The sequence below is a fragment of the Manis javanica genome, chromosome 2, assembly GCF_040802235.1.
Source record: "Manis javanica isolate MJ-LG chromosome 2, MJ_LKY, whole genome shotgun sequence".
NCBI classification, from domain to species: Eukaryota; Metazoa; Chordata; class Mammalia; order Pholidota; family Manidae; genus Manis; species Manis javanica.
Genome location: NC_133157.1, coordinates 31,963,280 through 31,989,947, shown reverse-complemented (window position 1 = coordinate 31,989,947; position 26,668 = coordinate 31,963,280). Strand labels below are relative to the sequence as shown.

The window sequence follows — 26,668 nt, the reverse complement described above, 5'->3', positions numbered from 1 at the left end:
GCAGGGACAGGAACCAGCTGCTACCACAGGAAAGTGGTGGAGCGGGTAGGAGATGAGCAAGACCCTATCCAGACCTGGAAGCTATGTATCGGAAGCAGCATGAACAGTATTTAAAAGGGACAGTATTTATATTTTATTAAAACAAATCTCATATTAGAAAATTGCTGCCATTTAAAAATATCTGTAAGCAATTTGCTCTGTCATTTGAGAAATTTCTACAAATTCAAATCTGAAAGAGAATAAGGTAAGTAATCATTACCCTTATAGACATGGACTCCAAAGCAGCTTTACTCAGTGTTTAGAGTATTCAAGGAGGCTCTTGCTAGGGCCAGATGGCAGCTGGGACTATCAGTTGTCTCAGCACTATGTCTATAGCACTCTGCAATTTTAAAAACAGGCTAATAAAATAGTAGACTCATAGACACTGAGAGGAACTACTGGTTACCAAGGGGGAAGGGTTGGGGCAGGTCAGGGGGTGGGGGTGAAGGGGATAAAGGGGCACAATTAATTCACAGTCACAATGTAAGTTGGTCATGGAGATGGTAGTACAGCATGGAGAATATAGTCAGTGATTCTGTAACATCTTACTACATTGACAGTAACCGTACTGGGGGAGGGACTTAATAATATGGGTAACTTGAACCTTTGTGTTGTATATTTGAAACCAACGTAAGATTGTATATCAACTATAGTTTAAAAAAAAAAAAGACAGGTCATAACCTTTGGCTCATTTGAGCCCCCCAGCACTGGCAGGCATGGTCACTACCCCCACTGCACGGAACACAGAAGTGAGTGGACAAGCCCGTGGTCACCTGATGGTGAGCCACAACTGCAGTGCTCTGGCTAGTGCAGGAGTTGGCAGAGAGCAGGTGTTTGGCAAAAGCCAGTTTTTGTGCTTCATAGTCCAGCTCTGTCTGTCATACATGAATTTCAGACTCTGAAAACAAGTCTCGCTCTGGGGGTAAGACCTCATCTCAGAGCCCAAGGAAGGTAGTACAAAGGTAAGAGTCAAGTCCCACCGTAACCAGGCAAAAGCAAAACATCAGGGGTGCAACAAGAGCCAGTGAGCAGACACTGGCTGCGACCAGCTGGCGTTCACCCGGACGGTGTGGCCTGGTGGGCATGAGCCCAGACCCCAGTACCACTCTGAGTGACCTTGACAAGTTACTGTGTGTCTCTGTTTTGCCATGTGTAGAATTGGGTAACTTCTCCCTCCTAGGGATGATGTGTCAAATAAGTTAGTAGTTGTAAAGCTTTAGAACAGTGCCTAAGAAAACTGAAGGGGCCATTACTTCTTGGCTTTTGGGCTGTGCATCTGGGAATAAGCCTTGGTTTGAAGGGATAAATAGAGATGTGGGATCAAGTCTATCCATCTTCCTCTGTCAGGAATGCCACAGAACTTAGCTGTTCTGTGGTATCAGAATTCAGCTCAGGGCCATCCCCAGTAGAATTAATTTACCTTTTCTCACGATTAGCTGAAGTACAGTGCTTAGACATCTATCCAGCTAGAGTTTTTAATTATTTGTTTAGAACTAAAGGCACATTTAAGGTTCTTTTTGTCTTGTGTTTACTTGCATTACATCACCGCATTACATCACCTACTAGTGCCATTTTTAGGTCAGAAACTGTTAGAAATAGGTAGTTTTCTATGTTTCTAACTACTGAGTCTGTTAAAACCATGGGGAATTCAGCTTTGCGTTTTCCTCACCCTACCATTGTCCTCCTGTCAAGCACCTAAGAAGATAACTTTAACACAGTGTGACTTCAAAACTGTTCAGGGAATTTGACAAATCAGGGTGCTGAACCTTTTGAATGGAGGCACAAACACAGGAAAGACGCCTTTCTCCTGCTAGAGGAGCTGTCCTCCATGTGAGATCCTGCTGGCTTGGCTTTTTCTATTTTTGTCACTTCTTTTCAGAAAATGGGGCTCTCTGGATTTCTCTGGCAACACCTGGATCTGGGGAGCATGGGGATGTCTTGGCTGCCCAAACCCCACTCATGGCTCATCTCCTTTTGGTTCTAAGACAGTTGGGAAAACTGCCTGTGGTTGCTTAGCAATAGTCACCTGCTTTCTTCCCAACATCCCCTGAGAAATGAATGAGCAATAAAATCTCCCCCATTGAAAGGTAAGCCTAAAGGGCCAGGCCCGGGGCAAGTAAATCACTTGCTTCAGGGTTGAGGGGTGGACCAGCCTTTTATCATTGTGGGTGACTAAGCAACCTTCTCTCAGGACCTTAGTCTCCCCAAACGTGCAGTATCAGGCTGGGTGATCTGTGCTGTGATTCAGTAATAGCCAGCTGCTGGTCATTCACTCACTGCCTGGGAGGGAAGGGACTTTCTGAACCTTTCATGATGAGGACTGTGCAGGACACAGCTGCTCTTAGGCTTCCAATGTGGGAAAGACAGGTCCTAGATTAGGCTGTGATAGATTCTAGTGGCATGGGGAAACTTCCTGGGGCACGTTAAGCCAGGGGGCCACTGAGACAGGCAAATGGGCTTCCCTATATGTATGAGGCACTACTGGGGGAGGACACAACTAAGGTTGCAGAGATGAAACTATGTGACACAGTTCTGAGTGGAGGGTCTCTGAAGCAAGCAGTAGGGAGCTAGGTGAAGATTAATTTGGGGGTAGATTAGAAAAGCCTTGAATGCTGAGACAAAGTGCTTGTTTTTTTCTCCTTGTAGTACTTGGGAACCTCTGGATAATTCTAAGGGCTTAAGTGAGGTTTTAGGCAGATCACTAGCTGTAGAGTTGAGAATGCGTTTAGGCCAGGAGGTGTTAAAAGGCTCCTGCAAGTGTTCTGAAGGGAGGTGACATGGACAAGCTGAGAGGAGGCAGGGCCAAGGAACATTAAAGAAGTCAGGGCTGGGTGACCCACTCACACTATTGTGCACTTGCTATGTGCCAGACGTTCTGCATTCTGTACGAGGGAGGTCCGGAGGCTAAGGCTAATGTACTCTTAACACGGTCAAGAGGCTTGCTTAGGGCCCACCTGGGTGTGTCCTGTCAGGAACCCGGACTAAAAAAGATGTTGTATTAAGTCCCCCGGTGTAGGTAGGGAGGTCCAGTGAGACAGCAGCAACAGTGGACATGAGTTAAGGACATTTTGAAACAGGCCTAGAAGAGGAACCGTTCAGAGCACAAGGCATGACTGGTGGGGAAAGGCTAGAGGTGCTGAGAGTAGGTAGTAGACCAGTCATGTCCGTGTCGGGTGAGACTAGAGCAGTGGAGGGCCTCGGGCGGCCACTGCGGTCTCGGCCACTAGGGCAGCCGGGGGATGCTGATGGCCCCCTCCCAGAGTCGCAGCGCCGGGTAGAGCGGCTCTTGGAAGGCAGCACGGAAGGTGTGCAGGTGGCTCATGCCGCCCGACACGTCGTAGAAGGCGAGGACGCCAGCCTCGTAATCCAGGAAGACCCCGAGCCGGTCGGGGTCGTCCCGGGGGCGCAGGCGGCTGCGGTGGCCGTCGTGAAAGGCCCAGTACTCCAGGTCGTACCGCTTGAGGCACCAGGACTGTCGGTTGCAGCCCAGGCGGGCGGCGGCGGAGGCCCCGCGACGGCGCAGGGAGGCGTAGGCCGCGCCCACCCACCAGCCGGCGCCCGCCTCCTGCACGTCCACTTCCCAGTAGTGGCGGCCAGCAGCGAAGCAGTCGCGGCCCAGCACCTGCCACAGCTTGTCGAAACGCAGCGCGGGCGTGGGCCCAAAGCTACCCAGCAGCCCGCGGCTCACAGTCAGGCGGTCGGCCGAGAGCCGCAGGAGCGCGTGCATCGTGTCGGGATCCAGCGTAGGCGTGCGCGCGTCTGCGGAGGGCGGGGACACCAAGGCAACCTGGTGGGCGGGGCCTCCACGGCGCCCCGCCCCGGGAAACTGACCGGCTCGCCCGCGCCGCCCGCGCTCCCCGGGCTAGCTCACTGTGAAAAACGGGATAACACGGGAATCGCCCGTGGAGAAATGGAAGGCCACCCTTTTAACCTGGACTGTAGAGGGCTGGGGGACACGGGAAGGAGATAAAATTTTACTTTACACCTGTTGTACTGTTTGAATTTTGCACCATGGAATTTTTTGTCAGTTTCTGAAAATTTAATCAGAAAATCTTGTCACTATTATTTACACTTGGGTGTATGTCCTTACAATTTACTTGCCGCATTATAGTTTTTCTTAACATTGATATCATACCATACATGCTCTTAGGTAATCTACTTTAAAAAAATTATTTATGAACACTTGTGCCACATCAAATAATATGATTTTGTAAGAGCATTTAAATGGCTACCCTAATGATGTATGAATGTATTATATTTTACTATACCTTTTTTTAAATTTAGGCCTAAAAATTTTTTTAAAACAATACATACATCTTTATGTTTCTGATTAATTCTTTAGGATATATTCCTAAAAGAGGGATTGCTGGGTCAGTGCAGATGACTGTTTTTAAGGTCCTTGTTATATAACGCCAAACTCCTCCAGAAAGGTGGTAGTGGTTTAAAGTCCCAATAATAGTTCTTGTTGCATTACACCACATATGTAGATATGAAGTTAAAAAAAAAAGTCTAGATTGTAGGGTATGTGGATGTTCAGCTTTAGTAGATACTGCCGAATAGTTTTCTTAGAAATGTTTTGGAGTTTTCTGTAGAGAAGTTTTGTATATTTTTTGTTAGATTTATTCCTAGTTCAAAAAAATTTTACAGAAAATGTTTTGAAATTTTAATTTTCTAATTGTTTATTGCCAATATATAGAATACAATTGATTTTATATACTGACATTACCTCCAACAGCTGTTCTAAATTCATTTAGTAATTCTAATTTATCTGTAAATAATCATGTCACCTATGGATAATCATTTTTTTCTCTTTTCTAATCTTTATAGTTTTCATTTCTTTTTGTTGCCTCAAGGAACCATCTAGAACTAGGACAATGTTGCACAGAAGTGGTTATAGGGCATCCTGTTCTCCCACTCCTGGGTAACACCCAACAGAAATGCATACATATGTGCATCAAAAGACATGCACAGCAGTGTTCACTGCAACATTATTCACCATAGGCAAAAAATTGAAACAATCCAAAATATCCTTCAATAGTATAAAGTGTGTTATAATCATACAATGGAATTCTATACAGCAGTGAAAATGAACAGACCACTGTTACACACAATGTGGATAAATCTCATAAATATTGTGTTGCATGACAGAAGGCAAGATGCAAAAGAACATAGTCTGAATGATCTAGTTATATAAAGGTCACAAACAGGCAAAACTAACCTACAGTGTTTTAGTCAGGAGAGTGGTTACCCTTGGGGGTAGCGAATAGGAGGCCACATTAAGAAGGCTTCTGGGAGCTGTAAATTTCCATTTTTTGGTCTGAAGGAGGTTATAGTCTATTTACTTTTAAAAAGTCATTGAGCTGTACGCTGATGGACAGTGACTGTAGTGGAGTGTGTGGGGGGACTTGGTGAGGGTGGGAGTCTGGTAAACATAGTGTTCTTCATAAAATTGTAGATTAATGATAGCAAAAAAAAAAGTCATTGAGCTGTACCCCTTTGCTTTCTGCACTTTCCTTTATGTATGTTATATTTCAAAGTTTACTTTAAGAAACACATGCCCAGTAAATTCCACTTTGAGAAAATATTCCTAAAAAAACAATCCAAAACTAAGCTAAGTTGTATCTATTCACTTACTCATTAATTCAACAAATACGTACAAGAATGGATGTTCATTGCTGCACTTTGTAGAAATGAGAATGTAAGGCAGCCTACCTCTCCAACAGTGTGAGATTGGTTAAATATGGCATATTCATTCAATGGAGTATGTGCATCCTTTAAATATAACTATGATATTTATATTTATTGAAAATTATTCAAACTATTAAATATATTGTTAAATATGTTCCATTAAAAATACTTTACACATATATGATTTTAAAATGTCTGAAAAAATATCTGCCAAAATATTAACAGCATTTACCTCTGGAAAGGCAATTTCTATAAGCATGCACTACATGTATAGTTAACTATGGGAGAGTAACTTATGAATGACTTTTCTTTAAAAATTTTTTGCTTTTCTAATTTTTCTGCAATGTTCATGTATTACTTCTGTATTTAAAAACTATTAATAAATATTTTAAAAACCCAAGATAGATCTTTTAGGAAGAAAACAGGGGGCCTCCCTCCCACCCATGCACCCTCATCCTCTCCACCCTCTCCCCATTTCTGCTCTCGGAATCTTACATTTTAAGAAGAGTGATCGCTCAGGTGAGGGGCTTGTTCTCAACAAGGAAACTGGATTGGTGCTGGAAGAGCCCAAGAGCTGGCAGTTCATGTCTGTAACAAATGACATGAGAAATGAGTGCCTGGTGCTCATGCAGCAGCACAAGTTATCAAACATACTAAAATATTACAGAACTGGAGATTCCTATAATCTCTCCCCAAGAATCACATGCAAATTTAAGCAGGAAATTCAAATCCACAGCAACAGGAATACTCAAAGGACAACACTCAGATCTAAGGAGAAATGCACTTTCCAAGGTCGAAAGCAAATTCAGCAAGGGCAGGCCAGCATGAGCGAGCCCGGAACTGGGGAAAGAGAATGCAGGCTCAAGGACACTTGTGAGATTCAGCGATGTATTCAACAGCTAAGGAGGGGGTAACCTCATGGCAGAAATGCAAACTCCAGGATAAAGATGGACAAGAAATTAAAGCTGAGTTCTCAGAAAGGTCACGTTCAGGTCTCATTCAGGAGAGAGGGAGTTCAGGGGAAACCCAAGCCATGGTCCCTGTCTTCAACAGCTCACTCAGGTAAGTGAGGTGAGAAGTGGGCTCACTTGAGCCACCACCAAGACGGAGAGCACTCCAGGTCACAGAGGAAAGAAGTGAAAGGGCTCTGGGACTTGGAGGAATCAGAAAGGACTTCATGGAGAAAGAAGCCCCTCATCTGGACTTTAAAGGATGAGGAAGATTTGGACACCCTGACAAAAAGGATGGGAGGCTTTCCCAACAGGAGGGTGCAATGGGAGCAGAGACATTAAGGGCAGGTGCTAGGAATGGAATGGAGGGAGACAGCCATGGAAGGTGTCTGAGCTGGGGGAGACATCTGCCAAAGGATTTCCAAAGCTCTCTCAGGTGGGGGAATGCCTGGACGGGGTGGGAGTGGAGTCAGAGGCCCTGCTAGGAGGCTCAGGCCTGAGCTGGGGTAGTAGGGATGGAAAAGGGGCTGAGGAAGGACTGCAGTGGCGAAGTGCCAGGGCTTAAACTGTTACCGGGAGTGGGGAATGAAAAGTGGAGGGGAATGAAGCAGCAGCAGCTTGCAGGGCAAATGCTGGATTCTGTTTCAGCGCCGTGGAGCCTGCAGTGTCTGAAATACACAGTGTCAGGCCACTGGGAGGGCAGTGCTGCTGCAAGAGCCCCATCTCCTTAGGTCCTTCCTGGAAGTCGGCACCTCTCAGTATTGTCTGTGTTAATGAGAATGATGGCCTCCTCTGAAGCTGAGTGAGGGGTAATGGCCTGGGAGGAAGCAGAATCCAGGGGATCAGAATACACAGCCTGGGACCAGAGTCTGTTTGAATTCTGCCTCTACCACCTACCAGCTGTGTAGCCTAGGGCAAGTCCATTAACCTCTCTGAGCTGCAGCTTCCTCATCTGTAAAATGCGGATACTGAAGGCACCTACTTCACAGGGTCGTGGTGAGTTACTGGAAGAATCTACAGAAAGCGCTTGGAACAATGCTTGGCACAGAGCAAGTGTTAGCTGTTAGCATGCACTGCCAGTTCTTGGGAATGGACCACTGACTATAAATGTGGGTGACTGCACTTTGAGTCCATCTGAATAACTTCTTGCCAAGGATGGTTAGGGAGACATTAGTGCCCACTCAGGGGATACTGACAAGCCCAAAGCTTCCTGGAGCTGACTCCAAAGAGAGTCTTTTCTTTTTTTCCATATTTGACTATTTATTATTCTAATTCTTGAGATATATTGACTGCTACGATTCTGACCTGTGATTTTCCTTGTCAATAATTACATCTTAAAAAGAATTTTTCAGTCGGACTATGTATCCAAAATTCCAGTGGAAGTTGTGAGTAAAGGGAAGACCATCTACTTCCTTTTAAAGGGAAGATTTAAAGGCTGCTTTAGCAATCTACCTTGGAAAAACCCTCTGCTCAGCCCCACTGCACACTTCAGTGTCCTGAACCTCTTTGGTGTTCTCTTGTCTCAGTCTGAAATGTCTTTGCTGTTTTTCTCCCACTCTCAAAATCTCAGTGAATCATTAAGGACCAGCTCAAGTGCCAGCTCCTCCAGGAAGGTTTCTGGGTTCCCCATCAGATTCACTCTCTTCTTCCTCTGAGCTCCCCTGGCCTCTAACTGTCTCTGTTTGTTACTCACCTTACGAAGTCGGCCTGCTCACTAGCCAGGGCCTGGCCCACTTCTCTCTCTGTCCCAGAGGGTGCTCAGTGGATGCTGCTAGCATTTCTGCCTCACTTGCTCTCACCCTGTCCCTCTCTTTTTCTCCTGTGTACAGAGGTAGTGCCATGCAGCAGGACCCCATTTGACAAGGTGCCTTTCAACTTCCACCATTCTCCCCTCCCTCACTGTGCCAAGTCACTCTGGCCTCCTCTCTGTGCCAAATATCTGTCAAGGTCTCCCCCATCTCAGGCCCTCGGCATGAGCCATTCCCTCTGCCTGGAGCCTTCCCCCCAGGCCCTGCCCATGTAGCCTCCCTGCCAGCTGTCTGAGCCGGAATGACCACCTCCTGGACTTGCCTCCCCTGACCACCCGGTGGAAGTCTCTCCTTCTTGCCCCTGTTATTTTCTCAAAGGGCCCATCACAGTGGCCTTTGGATGATCTGTGGGAAATCCCTCGCTAGTGAACACTTCCCTTTCCCTAGAACTCTAGAATCATAGATCCAACTGCCCATTTGCTATCATCATGTAGGAGGTCAAACTCAAACGTGACAGGTCCAAACACTGTTCCCTTCAATTTTTTTTTAAGGCTACTTTCTGTCACTATTAAAAGTCTCAATCTAAGCAGATTTCTTGGGTTAGTGGCTCATATCCATCAGCTCACTCAACTTTAGCACCTATCTCATCCCCAGCAGCTTTCCCAGAACTACTACCCTCTCCATGAAGCTCCATGAGGTTTCCCAGTTCAAAATTGGGCTCCTTCAGCATTTTTGCTTTTCTAGCAAAGACATCATGGAGTGGATAAATAGATTGGTAAACCTTTTCTATGTCTCTTCCAGTGCTGTCTGGAATCAATTTATTGCCCATTTGTCTACACCTCTCAGGTCAGGATTTCTTTCCATCATCTTCTGGACTGGGCAGACCTGTTGGTGCTGAGTGTTAAGAGGTCTTCCAAATCTGACTGTAGCATTTTTTAGTAAAACTGTCATAGAACAGATGAAGCAAATAACCATCCATAGTTTCGACATCAACATGAGCTTCCATCCCTGCCATTTTCTGACCATGGAGCATTTTGTCATGGGTAAGGTTCACATTATGGGAGTCAGGCAGTTTTTACCCTGAACATTCTCAGTAATTAGCTTGACTTTTCTAAATGCAACTTCCTCATTCTGCAGGTCAGCAAGGCTCACTTCAAAAAGATGACCCATGAGGCCATCAGAAGCAATTGTGTTTCCTTGGGTTCTCTCGAATAGTGTTTCCCTAGAAGTTTTGACATTGAACACAGCTGGTGCTTTCCCATCATACCAATCTATCTTAGAAAATGGACCAACCACTTTCTTCTTGGCTTCTCTTTTGCCACCTTTTGTCAGACATTTGTTCTTGCAAACCACCAGGGTGCTGCCCAGAGATCCAAAAGGGCCATCCCCTCCAATTTTAAATGATCTTTCCCATCTCAGAAAATGACAACTTCCTTCTCCCAGTTGCTCAGGCCCAAATTCTTGAAGTCAACTTCGTATCTCTCACTCTCTCTTTTCCTCCCTCCTCCCAACCACATCTACTCCTGTTGGCTCCTTTGCTGTCCCTTTAACATGCCAAACTCACTCTTGCTTGTGCCTTGGGACCTTTGCACTTGCTTTCCCCTCTGCCTAGAAGACATTTACCACAGTTGTAACAAAAGCAGCAACAATAACAGCCAATGCTTACATAGCACTTATACATGAGCACCATTCTAAGTACTTTACATGTAATAATGCATTTAATCCTACAAAAACCCTATGAAAGGGGGCTCTATTATCTCCATTTTTAGATGTAGAAACAGAGACATAGAAAACTTAGATGCTTTGCCTGAAATGGCAGGGTTAGGAAGTGATGGACTTAGGATAGGAACCTGGACATCTGGCTTCAGAATCCATGCGTGTACCTGCTATGTTCTCTGTAACTATAGAGCTGCAGAGCTTGCAGAAGGCTTCCTTCAAGTCAGCTCACATGTCCCCTCCTCAGAGATGCTTTCCCTCTTCCCCATATAAAACAGTTCCTTCTCTTGGTACCCTCTTTTCTCCTTACGCTGCTTTATTTATCTTCAGAGTACTTATTGCTGACATATATTCATTTATATTTGCTGTTTCTTTTCCCCCAAAGGACTGAGAGCCACAAAGGCAAGACCTTCATTTTGGACCCTGCTGTGTGTGCCTGGCTTATTATAAGGGCTCAATAAATGTCCTGAATGAACCATAATAGTAGAAATAAACCAGTAAATGAATGAATAAAGGTATTTCTGAGCATCTGCTTTGTGCCGGGCCCCATAAGGACCTCAGAGCAGGATCCAAAGTGGTTCTTGCTCTCTAGGCATTTATGAGAGGCAGGGAGGGGGTCTACATATGTATTCAGCTCACAAACACCCAAAGGCAGAGGCTGGGGCAGGGCCTGGAAGGGGAGCTGGCCAGGAGAGACAGTGAGACTGGTGTGGGGTGGAGAGGCTTCCCAGGTGAGCAGAGCTGTGCCGGCCCTGCAGGGAAGGTGGGACCTAGCCAGGCAGAGGGAGGGGAGGTGGAGGAATTGGCCATTCCAGCTGGGAGCCCAGAGCAAGGAAACACAATTGCTTCTGATGGCCTCACGGGTCATCTTTTTGAAGTGAGCGTTGCTGACCTGCAGAATGAGGAAGTTGCATTTAGAAAAGTCAAGCTAATTACTGAGAATGTTCAGCTGGGAGCCCATTTCAGGTAAAGCATCTAAGTTTTCTATGCGTCTGTTCCTGCAGTGTGTCAGACCCCTGGGAGTGAGTTGGAGGTGGAGGCAGATCAGTAAGGCTGTGGGAGACAGGATGTGGTCTCAGGAGGGGAACTCAGAAGGGCAGGTGTGGCCTAGGCCAAGGAGCCCTTGTGCACCTAGCAGAGGGCCTCTGTGTGGGAGAGATGTGACAGAGTGGCTCTGGGCTAAGGGCCCCCAGGGGAGTTAAGGACACCAGGTTGGTCACACAATGACTTACTTTCCTTCAGGTGAACGTCCAGTGGTGTCTCTAACACGCTCTGCATGGCTTCCACAAATCCCTTAAAGAAGCTCTTGACGGGCTCAAAGGAGGGGACCACGGGGTGGCAGAGCTCCCCCAGGCTCATCTGCCGCTCCATCTCCTGCTTCACTGCCGTGTACTGCTGCAAGGGCATGCAGGGTCAGGGGCGCCGGCAGCCGCTGGCAACGTCCCCACTCCACCGCAACACCCAGGAACAGCCCCAGCCCCGCTGCCCTGGCACGTGCCCCCAGCCCCAGCTGTGTCCCCAGGACCGAGCCCCAGACAGACCAGGCAGCAGGCTCCGGGGGTGGAAAGACACGTGGCAGTCCCGTTTCGGTGCTGGCGCAGTCTATTCCTTCCCCGTCCCACGCTCCCTGGGGTCTACTCCGTGCAAGGCACTAGGCGCAGAGGGAGGAAGGCTGACTGCCCGGGCTCTTAAGTTGCTCACCACCTCGCCAGGGGCCCTGAAGCTTCATAGATACTGTGATAAGGGTTTACCTGAGGTACAGGAGGACGACAAGAGGGAGAAGCCAGTGTTCCTGGGGAAGGATCCCCTGAGCATGTCCAAGGGACGGAGCAGGGAATCACGTCCCAAGAGGAAAGCCTGATTCCCTGAATGCTGAGCTGGTGCCCTGGCAGAAGATGTGCCCCCACCACAGCGGGGACCTATCCTGGTTTTCCCTGCACATCATCCTTTAGAAATCCTTCCTGTGTTGGTGGCTTTGCTAAGGAGAACTAGAAAACTCTGTCCCAGCCCCCTTGTTGTGTGGTGGCGGCATGTGACAGGGCACCTCTCATCTAAGACTGGGATATGGAAGTGAGGGTGAGGTAGTGACGGCAGCAAGGAGCTCCTGGGGACAGTGTTGCTGGGGGCCCCAGGGGCTGGGGCCCTGCGTCAGCAGTGTGAGTTGTGACATCTGGCCCAGCGGAGCCGGAGTCAGGTCTACACTGGAGCACATCTGTGCTGCAGCTCAGACGCCCCTGTTGCCAGTCTTTCTCCTGACTTTCGGGCCCCCCCGGAAATCTGGTGAGCTGCCTCGTGCTCTTTTATAAACTCCCTTCTTGCTTAAAACAGTTACAGCAGATTCTCGTTTGCCAGTAAGAACCCTGCTGGCACTTTGTGAGGGGCGTCCTGGGCAAGGAGTTAGAAGATTGCAGATTTCCTTAAGTGAGCAGGCCCTGGCTAGTGGGCAGTGCTGCCCAGGACATGGTGGGCGGATGGATGCCTCAGTGGGGAGGGTGGCCTGGCACTCAGCTGTCAGGCAGAGGCAGGCCTATCAGGAGGCCTGGACCTCGGGAGGAGGCTGTGGGATTGTCTCCAAGCCTACGAGGGCTGTGGGTCTAGAGTCCATCCTCCTTTTGGTGGGAAGGAGGGTAATTTGTGGGTAACCAGGGCTAATGTCCCCCCCCCGGAGGCTGGAGGAGAGCTGGCCAGGAAGTCAGAGCACCAGCAGGGAGGACAGGGAGCAGCTTCAGGGTGTCAGAAGGGTGGCCCAGAGGGCAACAGGTGGGGTGGGACTGGGAAGGGGAATGAAGGACAAATGCCACCACCTGGTAATCCCAAACTCTGGCACCTAGCATAGAGCCTCACACGCAATTGGTTCTTGGTAAATATTTACGATGGAAAACGTGAATCAAAAAAAACAAGCATACCTGCTTCTCACCTTTGCAGACTCAAAGAACAGCTCCCTGGCCACCCATCTTTCAAGCCAGAAACTGAGCATCTTAGACTCTTCCTACTTCCAAACAGCAATCCTGTTGCATCTCTCAAACCTCCCAGCTGTTCCCCATCCCCATGCCCCTTCACTGGTCCAGGCCACTCTCTCCTGGATGCTGGGTCTCCTTCCAACTTCCCTTCCAGCCTAGTCCTGGCCTCCTCAGCCCCTCCTCAACCCTATCACCAAAGTGACCTTTCTAAAGCCTTAAAATGACTATGTTGTTCCTCGGTTCAAAACACTCCCCTGGCTCCCATCTCTTTATAGGATGAAGTCTAAACTTCATGGCCAGGTACATAAGGCCCTTCATCAACTAACCCTGGCCCCCCCATCCAGCTGCATGTCCCCCAACCCCCTCCCTTGTACCCCTGCTCTGCCTCCAGCCAGGCTGAACCCTGGTACTTCCCTAGCCTGGCAAACTGTCATGTGCACATGGTTCCTTTCTGCCTGGGATGTCCTCTCTGCTCTGTCCCTCTGTATATACCCATGAACTCCTCCTCATCCTCCCACACCCAGCTCTATTGTCACCTCCTCCTAGAAGTCTCCCCTGATCTCCCATACAGAGCTGGACCCTTTTTGGACACATTTTTTGCTGGTTTGCTTGGGCTGTGCTGTAAATAACTATTTCTGAGCATATATCCCCTGCCATGAGCTCTTAAAGTCAAGCAGGGGCCTGGTGCAGAACACTCACCTCACTCAACAACATGCTTTCACATAATGAACAGCATAGGGGCTATTTCTTAGACTCCCCCTCAGTATACGGTAATAGCCTCCAGCGGAGCAGAGGAGTACCATCCTTCTTCCCCTTTTGAGCAGCTGTGACTCAGCTCTTAGCTGAAAGTCTGCTCAGTAAGCAAAAAGATACCTGTTTCCAGGAGGAGTGTCTCCGTGAACACTGTACAGGCAGAAGGCCGGGCAATGGCACTATGTGACTTTAAGAGTCAGACAGACCAGAGTTCTGATTGCAGCTCTGCCAACTACCAGCCATGTGACCTTGGATGAGTCATTTCACCTCTTGGGCCTTAATTTCTCATTCATAAAATGGGGTGAGAAAATCCACTCTGCAGAGTTCTAGTAAATATTAGAGCTAAGATATATAAAATGCTTAGAACAGAGAAGCCCTCAAAAATGGTGGCTATTAATGTTATTAATTAGTCCAAGATATATATTATCTTCCTAATGTATATTTTCTGACCTCCAGAGTGAAGGGTAAGAAAGTCTACATGCTGACAAGGTAATTCTCTGTGTATTTACTCAGTGTGTAAATACCAGGTTCAGTGCCACGGTAACCAAGATGATGTCAGCTGTCCGGGGTGAGAACAGAAACCCGGCATTACCTGCAGCAGCTGTACAGGATCAGACTCCTGGCTGATACTTGAGACCTTGCTGGAGAGATCATTTATGACGTCGATTTGCTCCCCACAAGAATCCATTTGCTCCCTGTACACCTGGAGGGCAAGCTGTGCATTTTTATCAATGAATTTCTTGGCCACTGCTTCCTCTTCATCAAGTAGTAATCTGAGTTCAGTGAATTTTCCCATCAGCCAGGTTTTACTTGCCTCTGCATGAGCCTAAAAGGAAAACCAGTTTCAGACAATGTGATGGCCAACCAGGAAATCCAGAGTAATCAACATGAAAAAAAGTATTATAGCTTCTAAAAAGTGAGTTCAGCAAGGTGGCGAGGCAGGTACAAGATCAACTTATAAACACTCAAGTTTTCCTAAGTACCGGCTATAACCAAATGGAAAATGCAAGGAAAAATAAAGATCCTTTTTAAAATGGCAGGAGAAAATTGCAAAATATCTAGGAATAAACATAGCAAAAACTGTAAAGACCTAGATAAAGAAAAGTATAAAATTGTACTGATAGACATTTAAAAAAACCTAACAACTCTGGAAGAAAAAGCCATATTGCTGGCTGGGAAGATTTATTACTATAAAGATGCTGTTTGTTTCCAAATTAGTCATAAATTCAATGTAATACTAAAGTCTTAATATAGAGATTAAACAAATATAATTATCATGGGGGAGCATAAACACAAGAAATGCCAAAAACTGCTTTAAAAAGATCAGTGAGGGACAAGCTGCCTTAATTAAATACCAAAGCAAACTGTAAAGCCAAAGGATTTAAAACTGTGAGGCTTAGGCATAAACCAAAAAGGAAAACAAGAGCATAAAATAAATTCTTTAGAAATGACCCCCCCCAAAAAAATATATATATGATAATGGGGGCATTTCAAATTATTGGGAGGAAAGTATGAACTATTCAATAAGTAATACTGGTACAACATGCAATTAAACATGTGCTTGAAAAAAATTTTCAAGTTAGATTCTTATCTTATGCCATATATAAAAATAAATTCAGACAACACCCCACCTATGAAGTAATCTTGCCAAAAAATGCAAATATGCATCTCTTCAAGCCTCTAAATATAAAAGATCCAATTTAGAGCACATATAGAAAACAGAGTAACAAATTATTTACCATCAACTTAAGAAATACATCAACCAACTGCATTTTGAAAACTTTATTTCACTCTGAATTCAAGCAAGGAAATAAAATGTGACATTTATAAGACAACTGGGGATGTGACAAATGATTACATATATGTTAATATATAGGAGCTACTGTTAATTTTCATAGGTGTGATGATGATACTATGGTGATATATTTTTTTAAATGAGTCTTTGTAGAGAAAATACGCTGAAACTTATAAATGAAATGAAATGTCTAGGATTTGCTTCTAAATATGTGTGTATACTTGAGATTTTCCACAATGAAAGGTAAACAAACAAAAAAGAAATTCTAAATAGAATAAAGCACTATACATTTTTAAAAACCCAAATAATCAATCTATTAGGATGAAATATAAAATACTTTTATTTTTAAAAATTTGGGAATGGAAGGCTCTATAGGAGGAACCCAAAACTCAGAGAGCTAAGACAGCCATGGCAGGTTCGGCAACAGGTAACAAACTACACAGGTTTACTCTCATAATATAAAGTAAAAAAAAAAAAATCATCCAATTAAAAAATGACCCAAAGATACGCAAGTGCCAATAAATGTATGAAGAGGTGTCCAGCCTCCCAAACAATCAAGAAAATGAGCTATATAACCTGAAAATATTTTTTGGCCATCAGATTGGAAGAATTTGAACTGACAGATAATACCAAGGTCTGTGAGGGTGCGTAGAATGGGCACTGACATAACACTGCAGGTGGTGTGTCTACTGAGACTGCATTTTTAGAGGGCAATGTGACAATATCAAAATGTTAAATGCATATATCCTTTGATGCAGCAATTCTTGAATTGCTGGTAAGTGTTTTCACATGTATGTGAAGATCTGTGTGCCAATATGCTCACTAAAGCATTGTTGGTCATAGAGAAAAGCTGGGAAATATTTTCAATATGGGAACTGTGTATGCTGTGTTCATACAATGAAACGATATATAGTGACTAAAAAGAATGCAGCGTTCTGACACGTTACAACACGGATGAACCTTGAAGACATTATGAAATGAAATAAGCCAGATACAAAAGGACAAACACTGTATGATTCCACTTACATAAAATATCTAAAACAGGGTGATTCACAGAGACAGGAAGTAGATTAGAGGTTACCAGGGGCTGGCACAAGGCAAAGGGGAAGTAATTGCTTAATGGTTACAGAGGTTGTGTTTGGGGTAATGAAAAGGTTTTGGAAATAGTGGCAATGGTTGCACAAAATTGTGAATATAATTTGTGCTACTGAGTTGCACATTTAAACATGGTTAAAATGGTAACTTTTATATGTTATGCATATCTTAACACACATGTACACATTCAAGAATGCAGTGGATCTAGATGTCTTGGAATGGAAAGCTCTCCAAGACACCAAGTGAAAAAAAGGAAGTTGCAGAATATACAGGGATGATCCCATCTATGTAAAAGACAACAAAACAAAAATTATGTTTGAATCCATCCTCATCCTCCAGTTTCTGGAAGTTCGCTTTCTACCACTTCACTTTTATAAAAGACCTACGTTAGTGGCCTGTTTTCACTAACTGAAAGAAGTCCAAGGATTTTTGATTTTACAAAAAAAAAGCTATTTCTGTACTAAGGTAGGTCTTTCGAAAAAGCCAAGTGGCCTAAGATGAATCTTAGAAAGTGGGGATGCCCTCTACTTCCCCCATTTCGGCACATGGAGGGTTTCAGAGGAGCGCTGTGCTTGAGGACAGTGGAGGAAGCCTGGGTGCTGCGCCTGTGTGTCTGCAGAGCGCTGAGCATGTCCGTTGGCTGCGGTCACGTTTGGGGAGAGGTGCGGGACTCCGCGAATGGTGAACAGCTCTCACTCCATACTTTCCATACAGTAGTACTGCAATATATTCTGATACACTATTGTTTAAGTTTTCAAAAATGAGCATGTGTTCATGAATTACTAGTACAAATAAAAAATAAAACAGAAAATCATTTGGAAAAAAATACAAACATAGGCCAGCCTCTCTCCTCAGCCCAAACATCTGTGTGGCCCACATGGCCAAATGGCCCCTGGGACCCAGGCAAGCAGGGCGGTGGGCAGCTCCACTGTGGTACCACGCACAGCAGGGGTGCAAGGTTTGGCAGGACCTGGGGGATGAGCTCCTGAAGTGTCTGTTTCCCATACAGTGTTCCCGGCAGTGGTTAGGTTCTAAGGCTAGCTTACACCGCCGTAAGATTAAACAGGCTTTGGTTTAGCCTGGGAATTAGCCTACACTGACAACATGGTTTCCATGGGTCAGTGAACCTGGCCACAAATATTATTTTACTGAATGACCATATGAAGGAAATAAAATGTATTCCAAACCCTTGGTTTATAAACAATTTTTGAGGCAATGTATGTAAATGGAGAACCTCTCTATAGAAACCAAGAAGGCAAATACCTCCTTCCAATCAAGCTATGTTCCAACCAGTTTCTACAGATACACTCTGTATACAAGAATATACAAAAGAAGCTTAATGACACTCCACATTGTTATAACTCTCAGCACAGGAATGGCTGACAAGATCCACAAAAAAACTCAAGGTGTCAGCAGATGAGGCTGATGCAATATGGTTAAACGAGAGAGGGCAAATTCTGGCAATGAAAGAAGGCAGTATGCTGTCTGGTTTGTGCTGCATTGGTTCAAAGTGAAACTGGATCCCAGATTGAGGTGGAGTGGGTGGGCTGGGGCTAGGTGAGGCCCTGAAAGTCCAACTGAGAAGGGTCTCTGGACTGTGGGAGAGACAGAAATTGAGCAGCAAAGAAGTCCTGGTCATGGGGGAGTGAGGGATTTTGCATACAGCCTGCTTCGGACAATGCTTCCATGGGTGCCTCTGAGGGGCATCCACCTAGGCAGGGAGGTGTGCTCTCCAACCCCAGCCAGGCCACGCTGGCTATGGCCCTGATGACTCTGCTACATGGCATGGCCTGTGGGAGGTGGAGGTGTGGCCATGTGCTGCACGGGTGGTAGAGATGGTGGCATTGTCCAGGTTAACAGCACAGCCTGCTGAGTCCTCCTCTTCCCATTCCCAGTCTGGCAAAGGCTGATTTATGTCATGTTGCTGGTCCCCTGACCCCATGGGGTCATGTGGTTCACTCCTCCGGGGGCCAGTCCAGGCCTACATGCCTTAGGCCCATTTCCTGCTCTTCCCCTGCTCTGCTCTGTAGGCAGAGGGACTGACTCCTGCAGGCTGAATTTCCAGGGTCCTCCTTTAGGCAGGGTTTGGACACTGGAAGGAGGAACTAGAGGGAGGTCAGAGGGCAAAGGGAAGAGGAGCAGCCCCTCCCCACCAGGCAGTGTTCTCCATGAGTGGCTGCATCCCTGAGTCCCCTCCACCCTCCAGCTCTCAAAGGACAGGTCTGCTCTGGTTCCAGCACCTGCCTAGGGAGTCCTGGCCCCTGCTCTCGGCTAATGTCACTTTCTCCCTTTGTACGGGCAAACCTGGGGTGAAGGTACTTCCTGCTGGTGCTAACTGCCCCGCCACCCTCTGGCTGTCTCCACCTCCTCTAGGCTGTGTCACCATTTCCTGCATTCATCCTCTCTGTCTGAAACTCTCAAGAGTGGTTTCTGTCTTCCTGGGTGGACTCTGATGGATACATTTGTGGCCCCAGATCCAGCTCTGCCTTCCTATGGGACCAGTATTAAGTTACTTCCTCTTCCAGGGCACCCCCATCTCCGAGGGCCTTTCAGTTCTGACAGCCTATGCACATTCTAAATCCCAACCCAGGTCTGGATTCAATAGTCAGCAACTAACCTTAAATATATATATTTATACACACACACATACACCTTTACATAAATATAGTTATATGTATATTCTTAATATTCTTTACTTATAAAAGTATCAAAAGCTCACTACAGAAAATTCAGAAGATTCAGAGAGAACCTAACCACTCCGCTATATTATCACCTCAGCCCAGTTTGAGTAAAAGGTTAAGAGTGGCAAGCTAAAGTTGAATTTTCCCTGTACCTACATGTATTGGCTCCCTGAAAGGCCATGTGGGGAAGCAAATAAACTATTAACAAGGATATCAGAGAAAATCATTTAATGGGTACTGGTTGGGGATTAAAGAGCAAGTTGTCCTTGATTGTTCTCAGTAAAGGTGTGGTAGGTCGGGCCTGGTTATTGGCTTCTGAACAGTGGACTTTGAACCGTGTATGAACTTTACTGGTTTTAATTTGTTTACAAAGCTGTTTTATGGATTAATTTTTAGGCAAATGGCCTTTCCCGCAGTATCGCCTTTGTGTAAGCACAGACCAGCATGGTTGTCCCAGACTTCCTGCCACAAAGTAACCCGGCCACGTCTCAGCAGATGCAGAACCCTTACAAATGTCGGCACCTCCTGAGTCACTTCTAGATGTGTGTCCCAAAGGAAATAAACCAAGGTGCCAAAAATGTCCACTGCAGTGTTATTTTACCTCAGTGAAAAAGGAAAATGTCTTAATGGGTCTTGGCTGATCCATGTGATGAAAAACACAGACTCTAATACTGACATTGATAAAGAACTTTTAATGACACATGGAACTGTCATAATCTTAAACAACAACAAAATTCCCATATATAAAATGGCATATAGTTTTGGTCAATAACAGAGAAGGAATGGACATAGAAAATCCTTCTTTGCACTTTAAACACATGGAAATGCTGATAAAATGAGCAAATATAAAAACTGTATGACCAAGTTCAAAATAAACAAGCCAACCCATAATCAAACAAACAAGGAAATCCTTGGGGCCCCAAACTATCAGAGCTGTGGACAGGAGCTGAACTGACTGCCCTGGGAGGGTGGCAGACGTGTGTGAGAGCCATGCCACGCTGGGGCCTGGGTCATGCAGGAGGGCATGCCAGACATCTGGCATCGTTCCAGCTGGAAGTGGGAAGGGGGCCATCTGTATCGAGCCAGATTCACAGAGAACTCCTGCATTCATGAGCAAGGCACCAGAAAAACTCAACCACTGGCCTGGGGAAGGGGCAAGGAATCTTGTCATCCATCCAGGGTCATGGGCAAAAGGACAGTCACGGCAAACCAAAGAAACCAAACAGGCTTATAGTCGAAGGCTTGGAGTTGGAGCTCATGGAACCTCAAAACTGAAAAATCCATATAAAAATGGGTCTGGAATTGCTGAAACTCAAGACTCTGCTGCTCTGGCAAGATGCTCATGCCACAGTGCTCGGAAGGAGCACTCTCACAACCCAGGGCATATGCAACACCATGGAGGATACCTACTGAAGACAAGGTAGTGATACAAATGACGATCACACATCTCACCTCCAGGGTGGGGATATATTAGAATTACGTATATACATATAGAATATGTCTCAAACTACATGAATACATATACTGGAAAAAAATCTCAAAATGTGAAGAGTGGTTGGCCTGAAGTGGCAAAGTTATGGCCAGAATTTAAAAAATCTGTTTCTTGACCAGTAAGTGAAATGTCAATGTCCACAGGAGCCAGGCTGGTAACATGGTGAGGAAAATGCACAGGTGGGGTCTCACAGATCTGGGGAGCATGTGCCCTCTTTGTGGGAGTGTGAGGGCTCAACTCCAACAGCTCCCATTTGGGAATGTAGGCATAGGAAAGCCACATTTCCTACTTTTCTTCATCTCAAGTTTTATACAAATACCTCTTAGCTTTACAATGCTGACCACTAATTCCACTTTTTTACATTATTTTCTGAGGGCCACTGAAGGATTTATATGCCAAGAACTATAAAATGCTGACAAAAGAAAAAGACCTAATAAATGAAGGGATATACCATGTTAATGGATTAGAAGATAACATAATAAAGATGTCAATTCTCTCCAATTTGATATACAGGCTTAACAAATTTCTATCAAAATCCCAACAAAGTAGATATAGATATAGACGAGATCATTCTAAAATTTAGAAATGGAAAGGCAAAGCAACTGGAATAACTAAGATAATCTTGAAAGAGAAGAATAAAGTGGGGGGCATCAGTTATTTGAAGACTTACTCTCAGCAATACTATCAAGACTGTTTGATACTGGTAGAGGGATAGCCTCACAGATCAATGGAAATAGTATAGTGAACACAGAAATAGCCCCATACAAATTTGGCCAACCGATTTGTGACAGAAGCAGTTCAATTGAGAAAGCATAGTCTTTTCAAGAAATGGTGTTGGAGTAGTTGGGTATCCATAACAAACAAAAAAGAACCCAAGCTAAACTTCACACCTTATACATAAAAAATTAGCTCAAAATGAATCATGGACCTAAAAATAAAGTGTAAAATTATAAAACTTACAGGAAAAAAAAACAAGGAAATCTTTGGGACACAGGGTTAGGCAAAGAGTCCTTAGACATGACACCAAGAACACAATCCCTGAAAGAAAAAAAATCAATCAATGGGACTTCTTCCAATTAAAAACTTGCACTCTACAAAAGACCTTGCTAACATGATTAAAAGACAGGCTACCGACTGAGAGAAAATACTCACAAACCACAGATCTGACCAAAAAAACCCTCCATAGAGCCAACTCTCAAAACTCAACAGTAAGAAACAATCCAATCTGGAAATGGTAAAAGACAGGAGAAGACCTTTCACCAAAGAGGATGTACAAATGGCAAATAAGCACCTGGGAAGATATTCAACTCACTAGCCTACTGGAGAAATACAAATGAAGGTGACAATGAGATATCACTACACACCCATCAGCATGACTAAAACACAAACTTGTGAAAGTATGAAATGTTGGCAAGGACGGAGAGACACTGGATCTCTCAGACATTGCTTCTGGGTGGAAAATGGAAAATAGCTTGGCAGTTTCTTAAAAAACTTAACATGTAAGTGCCATATGACCCAGGACTAGCACTTGGCATTTATCCCAGAAAAGTGAAAACTAAGGTCCAGACAGAGCCTGTACACAATTGTTCAAGACAGTTTATTTATAATAGCCCGGAACAAGAAACTGCTAAAATGTCCTAAAATAGGTGAAAGGTTGAAAACAAACTTGGTACATCTACACTACTAGATTGCTGGAATATTATTCAGCAATATAAAGGAAAGAACTATTGATACAACTTAGATGGATCTCAAGGGCATTATGTTGAGGTGAAAAAAAATCTCAGATCACATACTATATGATTCCATTTTTATGGCATTTTCAAATGCTGTAATTAGAGAGACAGAGAACAAATTAGTGATTGCAGGGGGTTAGGGATTATTAGGTGGAGAAGATCACCTTCTCCAGATAGTTGGGTTCACTATAAAGATGTAGCATGAGATGGATATTGGTGGTGATGCAATAGTTACTTTGTTTTTACTGCAGTGCTGGTTATCTGTATCTACACGTGTGATAAACTGACACAGAACTATATATACATGCTGTTGCTCCTCTAGTTTTGATATTGTACTGTAGTTCTGTTAAGATGTAACTCTTGGGCAAACTAGGTGAATGATCCCCAAAATTCTCTGTAGTACCTTTGCAACTTCCTGTGAGTCTATAATTATTCAAAATAAAAATTCAAAAACTGGGAAGGAGGTTAAAAGAAAACCATTCCTTAGATTAAGCTGAAACCTGCCTCCTTAGACTCTCCACATGGGCCCTAACTATGGGGTCCCCACTATTCCCTTGGGGGCCCCCAAACCTAATCTGCAGATGGGGAACCTGAGCCAGGGCTTTGTTCCTCTGGCTGACCAGCCCAAAGCACTGCCCCCAGCCCTTTGGGTGTGCCAACTTTCAGTTTCCAAATCCTTTTGAACAGATGTATTTGTCTGAGCCCAGAGACCTGCTCTTCAAGACATGAGGGACACTATTAATAATTAAGCCAGGGCTATAGTTGTAAACCACAACTGTCCCCAGCAAACTCCTGACACGTAGTCACCTTACAGAAAGTGTAAGGGTCAACAGAGGGCCAATTCTGTGGCCTGGCCTGGGCCTCGGCATCTCCACTCTGCTGAGGGCCTTGCCTCAAGAAGACCTGGGTGCCAGCTACTCCCGGGTCAGAGCTGGTCTCCCTGCCTGACTGTTGGTGGTCAGCCCGGGGTTGATAGAGCCCTCAGTGGGACAGGCCTTGGGACAGCATCCTACCCCATTCCCCACTTCAAGAATCGGGCGCGGGGTGGTTGACACTGAGAGGGGAAGGGGTCAGCTGAGTTCACACAAAAGGCCCCTAAAGATCCAACAACCTTTCAGTCAAAATGGCAGATCACAATAACATCAGCCCTCACTTCCCATTTAAAACCCACAAAAGAATCCACTTAAATAAACATCATTATGAAAGAAGCCTTCTTTCATCATTCTTCAGAAACTGAAGAAAGTATGTATTTATCCAATATCTTTATGCTCCATTTTCTTTTTTGCAACTCAGCAGTGAAACCGAAAGTGCTATCTGAATGCTCCCTATGCTGTATTTTGCTCTGTTTAAGGTGGTCTGGGATGCAGGGGGTGGAGGACTACGCTCAAGAGAAAGGCCTTGGTGATGGTGGGAGGAAAGGCTGTCACTCCATTTTGGAGGCCTTCTGGGGCAGGATGAGGCTGCTGGGCAGAGGTGGGGTCACCACAGAACTAATGGAACAGAAGCCTCAGACCCCTCCCTTTATGATGTTGGCCCTACTTCAGTCACTATGTGTTCTTCGCCTCAAAAAGAGTCCCCCAAATTACAGAAGCCCCAGGGCCTGCCAAACCCGATCTGCCCATGAGGCTGGTCTTTATTTCCCCTTGGCTCCTAGGATAAAGACAAATGCCCACTTGCCTTGAGCTTCTCAGTAGCATCTTCTATCTGCGTTATGTTGCCAACTTGCTGTTGCTTCTTGGTTGCCAACTGCTTTAAACATTCCTGGGTGAGTTTCTGTACGTGAAGGAGTTAGGAAAAAAGTCTGAATACTGTAACTTTTGAGAAAAGAAGGCACCCCGGAGGTCATCTCCTCTCATCTCTGTATTTGGTTTCAGCTGAGGTATCTTAGACTCAGAAGCTAAGGTGACCCGCCCAAAGCCACGGGACAAGTCGGCAGTCGGCAGGAAGCAGGGTCCCTCCATTCCTCGGAAGCCCACAGCAGATGTTCTTCAAACCTTAAGGCTCTCTTCCAACTTTCTCTAGGACAGTCCTGCTTATGACCTGCCTTCCCAGCCCCCCAAATAGGACCACAAGGCAAGCAGTTTAGGGACAGGGGAAGAGAATTCCCTTACAGAGTGAATAGTAACTGAGAACCCATTACATGCTCAGCCCTGTTGATTTCTAAGCTTTCAAGTCTATCTCAACCAAGGACAAACCAGACTCTTGGTGTCCATGCCCTCCAGTCAAAGCGTGCTTCTCCTGCCCGGGCACCTGGTGAAATCCTACTCATCCTTCAAGAGCAGTTCCAACGGTGCTCCTCCAAGAGGGCTTCCCAGGCTTCTGGTCCCTGGTTCACACTGCCTTGTCCCTAGCTCACCAATTACAATACTTATCACTGAGTTGTCACTGTTCTCCCCCCACCACCCAGGTAAGTCCTTGAGCTTAGGGATGAACTGATCTATTCCTTGACTCAAGGCATAAGGCATGTGCTGAATCGATGTTTGGTGAATGGATAGCAGATAAACAGGTGAATGGATGGGTGTGTGGATGCAAAACAGGTACACACAGGTAGGTGGGTATCTGGAATGCCCTACCTCTCAAAGGCTCTCATGACTCCCACAAGCTGTATCTCTGAAACGCAGCCTTTTGAAGAACTATTATCACCAATTTTATAGATAAGAAAAGGAAGGCCTTGGAGACAGAAGCAGGCCTTGAACCCAGGACTCAACCAGCTGGGGGGCTCATTCTCAACCTGGAACCCCAAGGTTGTCACAGTGTGATGGTGGTAAGTCGTGCCATGACAAGGAAAGGTCATTAATTATGGGAGACTTCTTGAAGGTGGATGTGGTAGAATGAGCATCTGTCAGAGGGAGGTGGGCCTGACCACCCCAGAGAGGCTCTGTGACTAGAGCCACAGAAAAAGCCAGCCACAGGCTGAAAGGAGAGTCTACAGGCCAAGGCGCCTGTTAAGATTAAGCATGAGTGAGGGCTCTAGGGTGAGAACAGGCTAGTTTGGGGACAGTGCAGTTGGTGAAGTCCTGGGTCCAAGGCCTGCCTCTGCCACCAGAGCCTTCCTTTCCTTATCAATAAAATGGCTGTCACAGTTCCCATGAGGCCCTTAAGAGCACGGAATGGGAGCTTGTGGAGGGGAAAGGGCGGAGCCGGGTAGGCAGAAGTGACTTGGAGGCTGCTCCCAGGGCAGTCAGCAGTCCACAGCCCCTCTCTGTGAACAGCAGGAGAGAGAAGCTGTAGCGTTTGTGTGGCTTTATGGGGCTACAAGTCTGCTTTCTAATAGGAAAGGATTTTCATCTTTATTAAAATCTTTCTTCCAGCCCAAAGGCAGTGTGGTGCACCCGCCACGGCGGAGAGCAATGTTACCTGGGTACCAGCTGGGGCGCCCTAGTTCTCACTCCCAAACCCATCTTTTCTGAATCTTAACTGATGGCCTTAGCTCGCCTTTGACTTTCCTTGGGCCTCAGTTTCTCGTTCGGAACAACGGGTCGCCCGCCTGGATGACCTCTGGGCCACTTGGCTTCCAGGCCCTACCCGGGCACTGGCAGAGGGGCCCGCCCGTAGCGCAGGCTCGCCCCCACGCTCCGCACGCGCGCCGCCGCGTCCCCACCTGCACGTGCGCCGCCTCCTCCACCGCCAAGCTGATCGGGTGGCCGCGGTGCGCGCCCAGCACCGGGCAAAGCGCGCACACGCAGCGGCGGCAGAGGCGACAGTAGAGCTCGGCCGCGCGGTCGCGGTGCTCCGGGCAGCGCCAGCCGCACGCGTCCTCGGGCTTCGCGGGGTCCGGCCCCCGAGGAATCCCGCTTTGCGCCGCTGCGCCCGCCATTCATCCCCACAGCCCCGCGCGGCCGCAGCGCAGGGTGAGAGAGGAGAATCGAAACCCAGGCGGCGGGGCGGGGCGACCCTAGGCCGTCCCAGCGGCGGAATGGGAGGGTGGCTGGGTGCCGCCGGCGGGCGGTAGCGGCACCCCCGCAGCCCCCGCAGCCTCCGGCGCTCTAGAGAGATCTCCCGCCCCACCTGCCCCAGC

General features: G+C 46.3%; 1 protein-coding gene and 1 pseudogene across 1 annotated transcript; both read right to left on the bottom strand.

The window, feature by feature from the left end:
* Positions 1-109: 109 nt before the first annotated feature.
* Positions 110-26,668, bottom strand: TRIM14 (tripartite motif containing 14). The gene is made up of 6 exons (XM_037004112.2): positions 26,252-26,668; positions 24,328-24,423; positions 14,447-14,680; positions 11,374-11,536; positions 6,223-6,315; positions 110-3,798 (listed from the first exon to the last, which is right to left on the bottom strand). Exons 1-6 carry the CDS (start codon positions 26,465-26,467, stop codon positions 3,263-3,265), a joined length of 1,338 nt encoding a protein of 445 aa, XP_036860007.1. The 5' UTR covers positions 26,468-26,668; the 3' UTR covers positions 110-3,262.
* LOC118969630 (small ribosomal subunit protein eS1 pseudogene) lies at positions 6,325-11,009 on the bottom strand (annotated as a pseudogene).

Bases quoted from the DNA above. Each gene is read 5' to 3' on its own strand.
- TRIM14 (XM_037004112.2), bottom strand. From the start codon at position 26,467: ATGGCGGGCGCAGCGGCGCAAAGCGGGATTCCTCGGGGGCCGGACCCC. The intron at 24,424-26,251 runs GTGGGGACGCGG...CTTCACGTACAG, and splicing joins AGGAGGCGGCGCACGTGCAG to AAACTCACCCAGGAATGTTT. The intron at 14,681-24,327 runs GCAAGTGGGCAT...TTTTCCTTTTAG, and splicing joins ATGCTACTGAGAAGCTCAAG to GCTCATGCAGAGGCAAGTAA.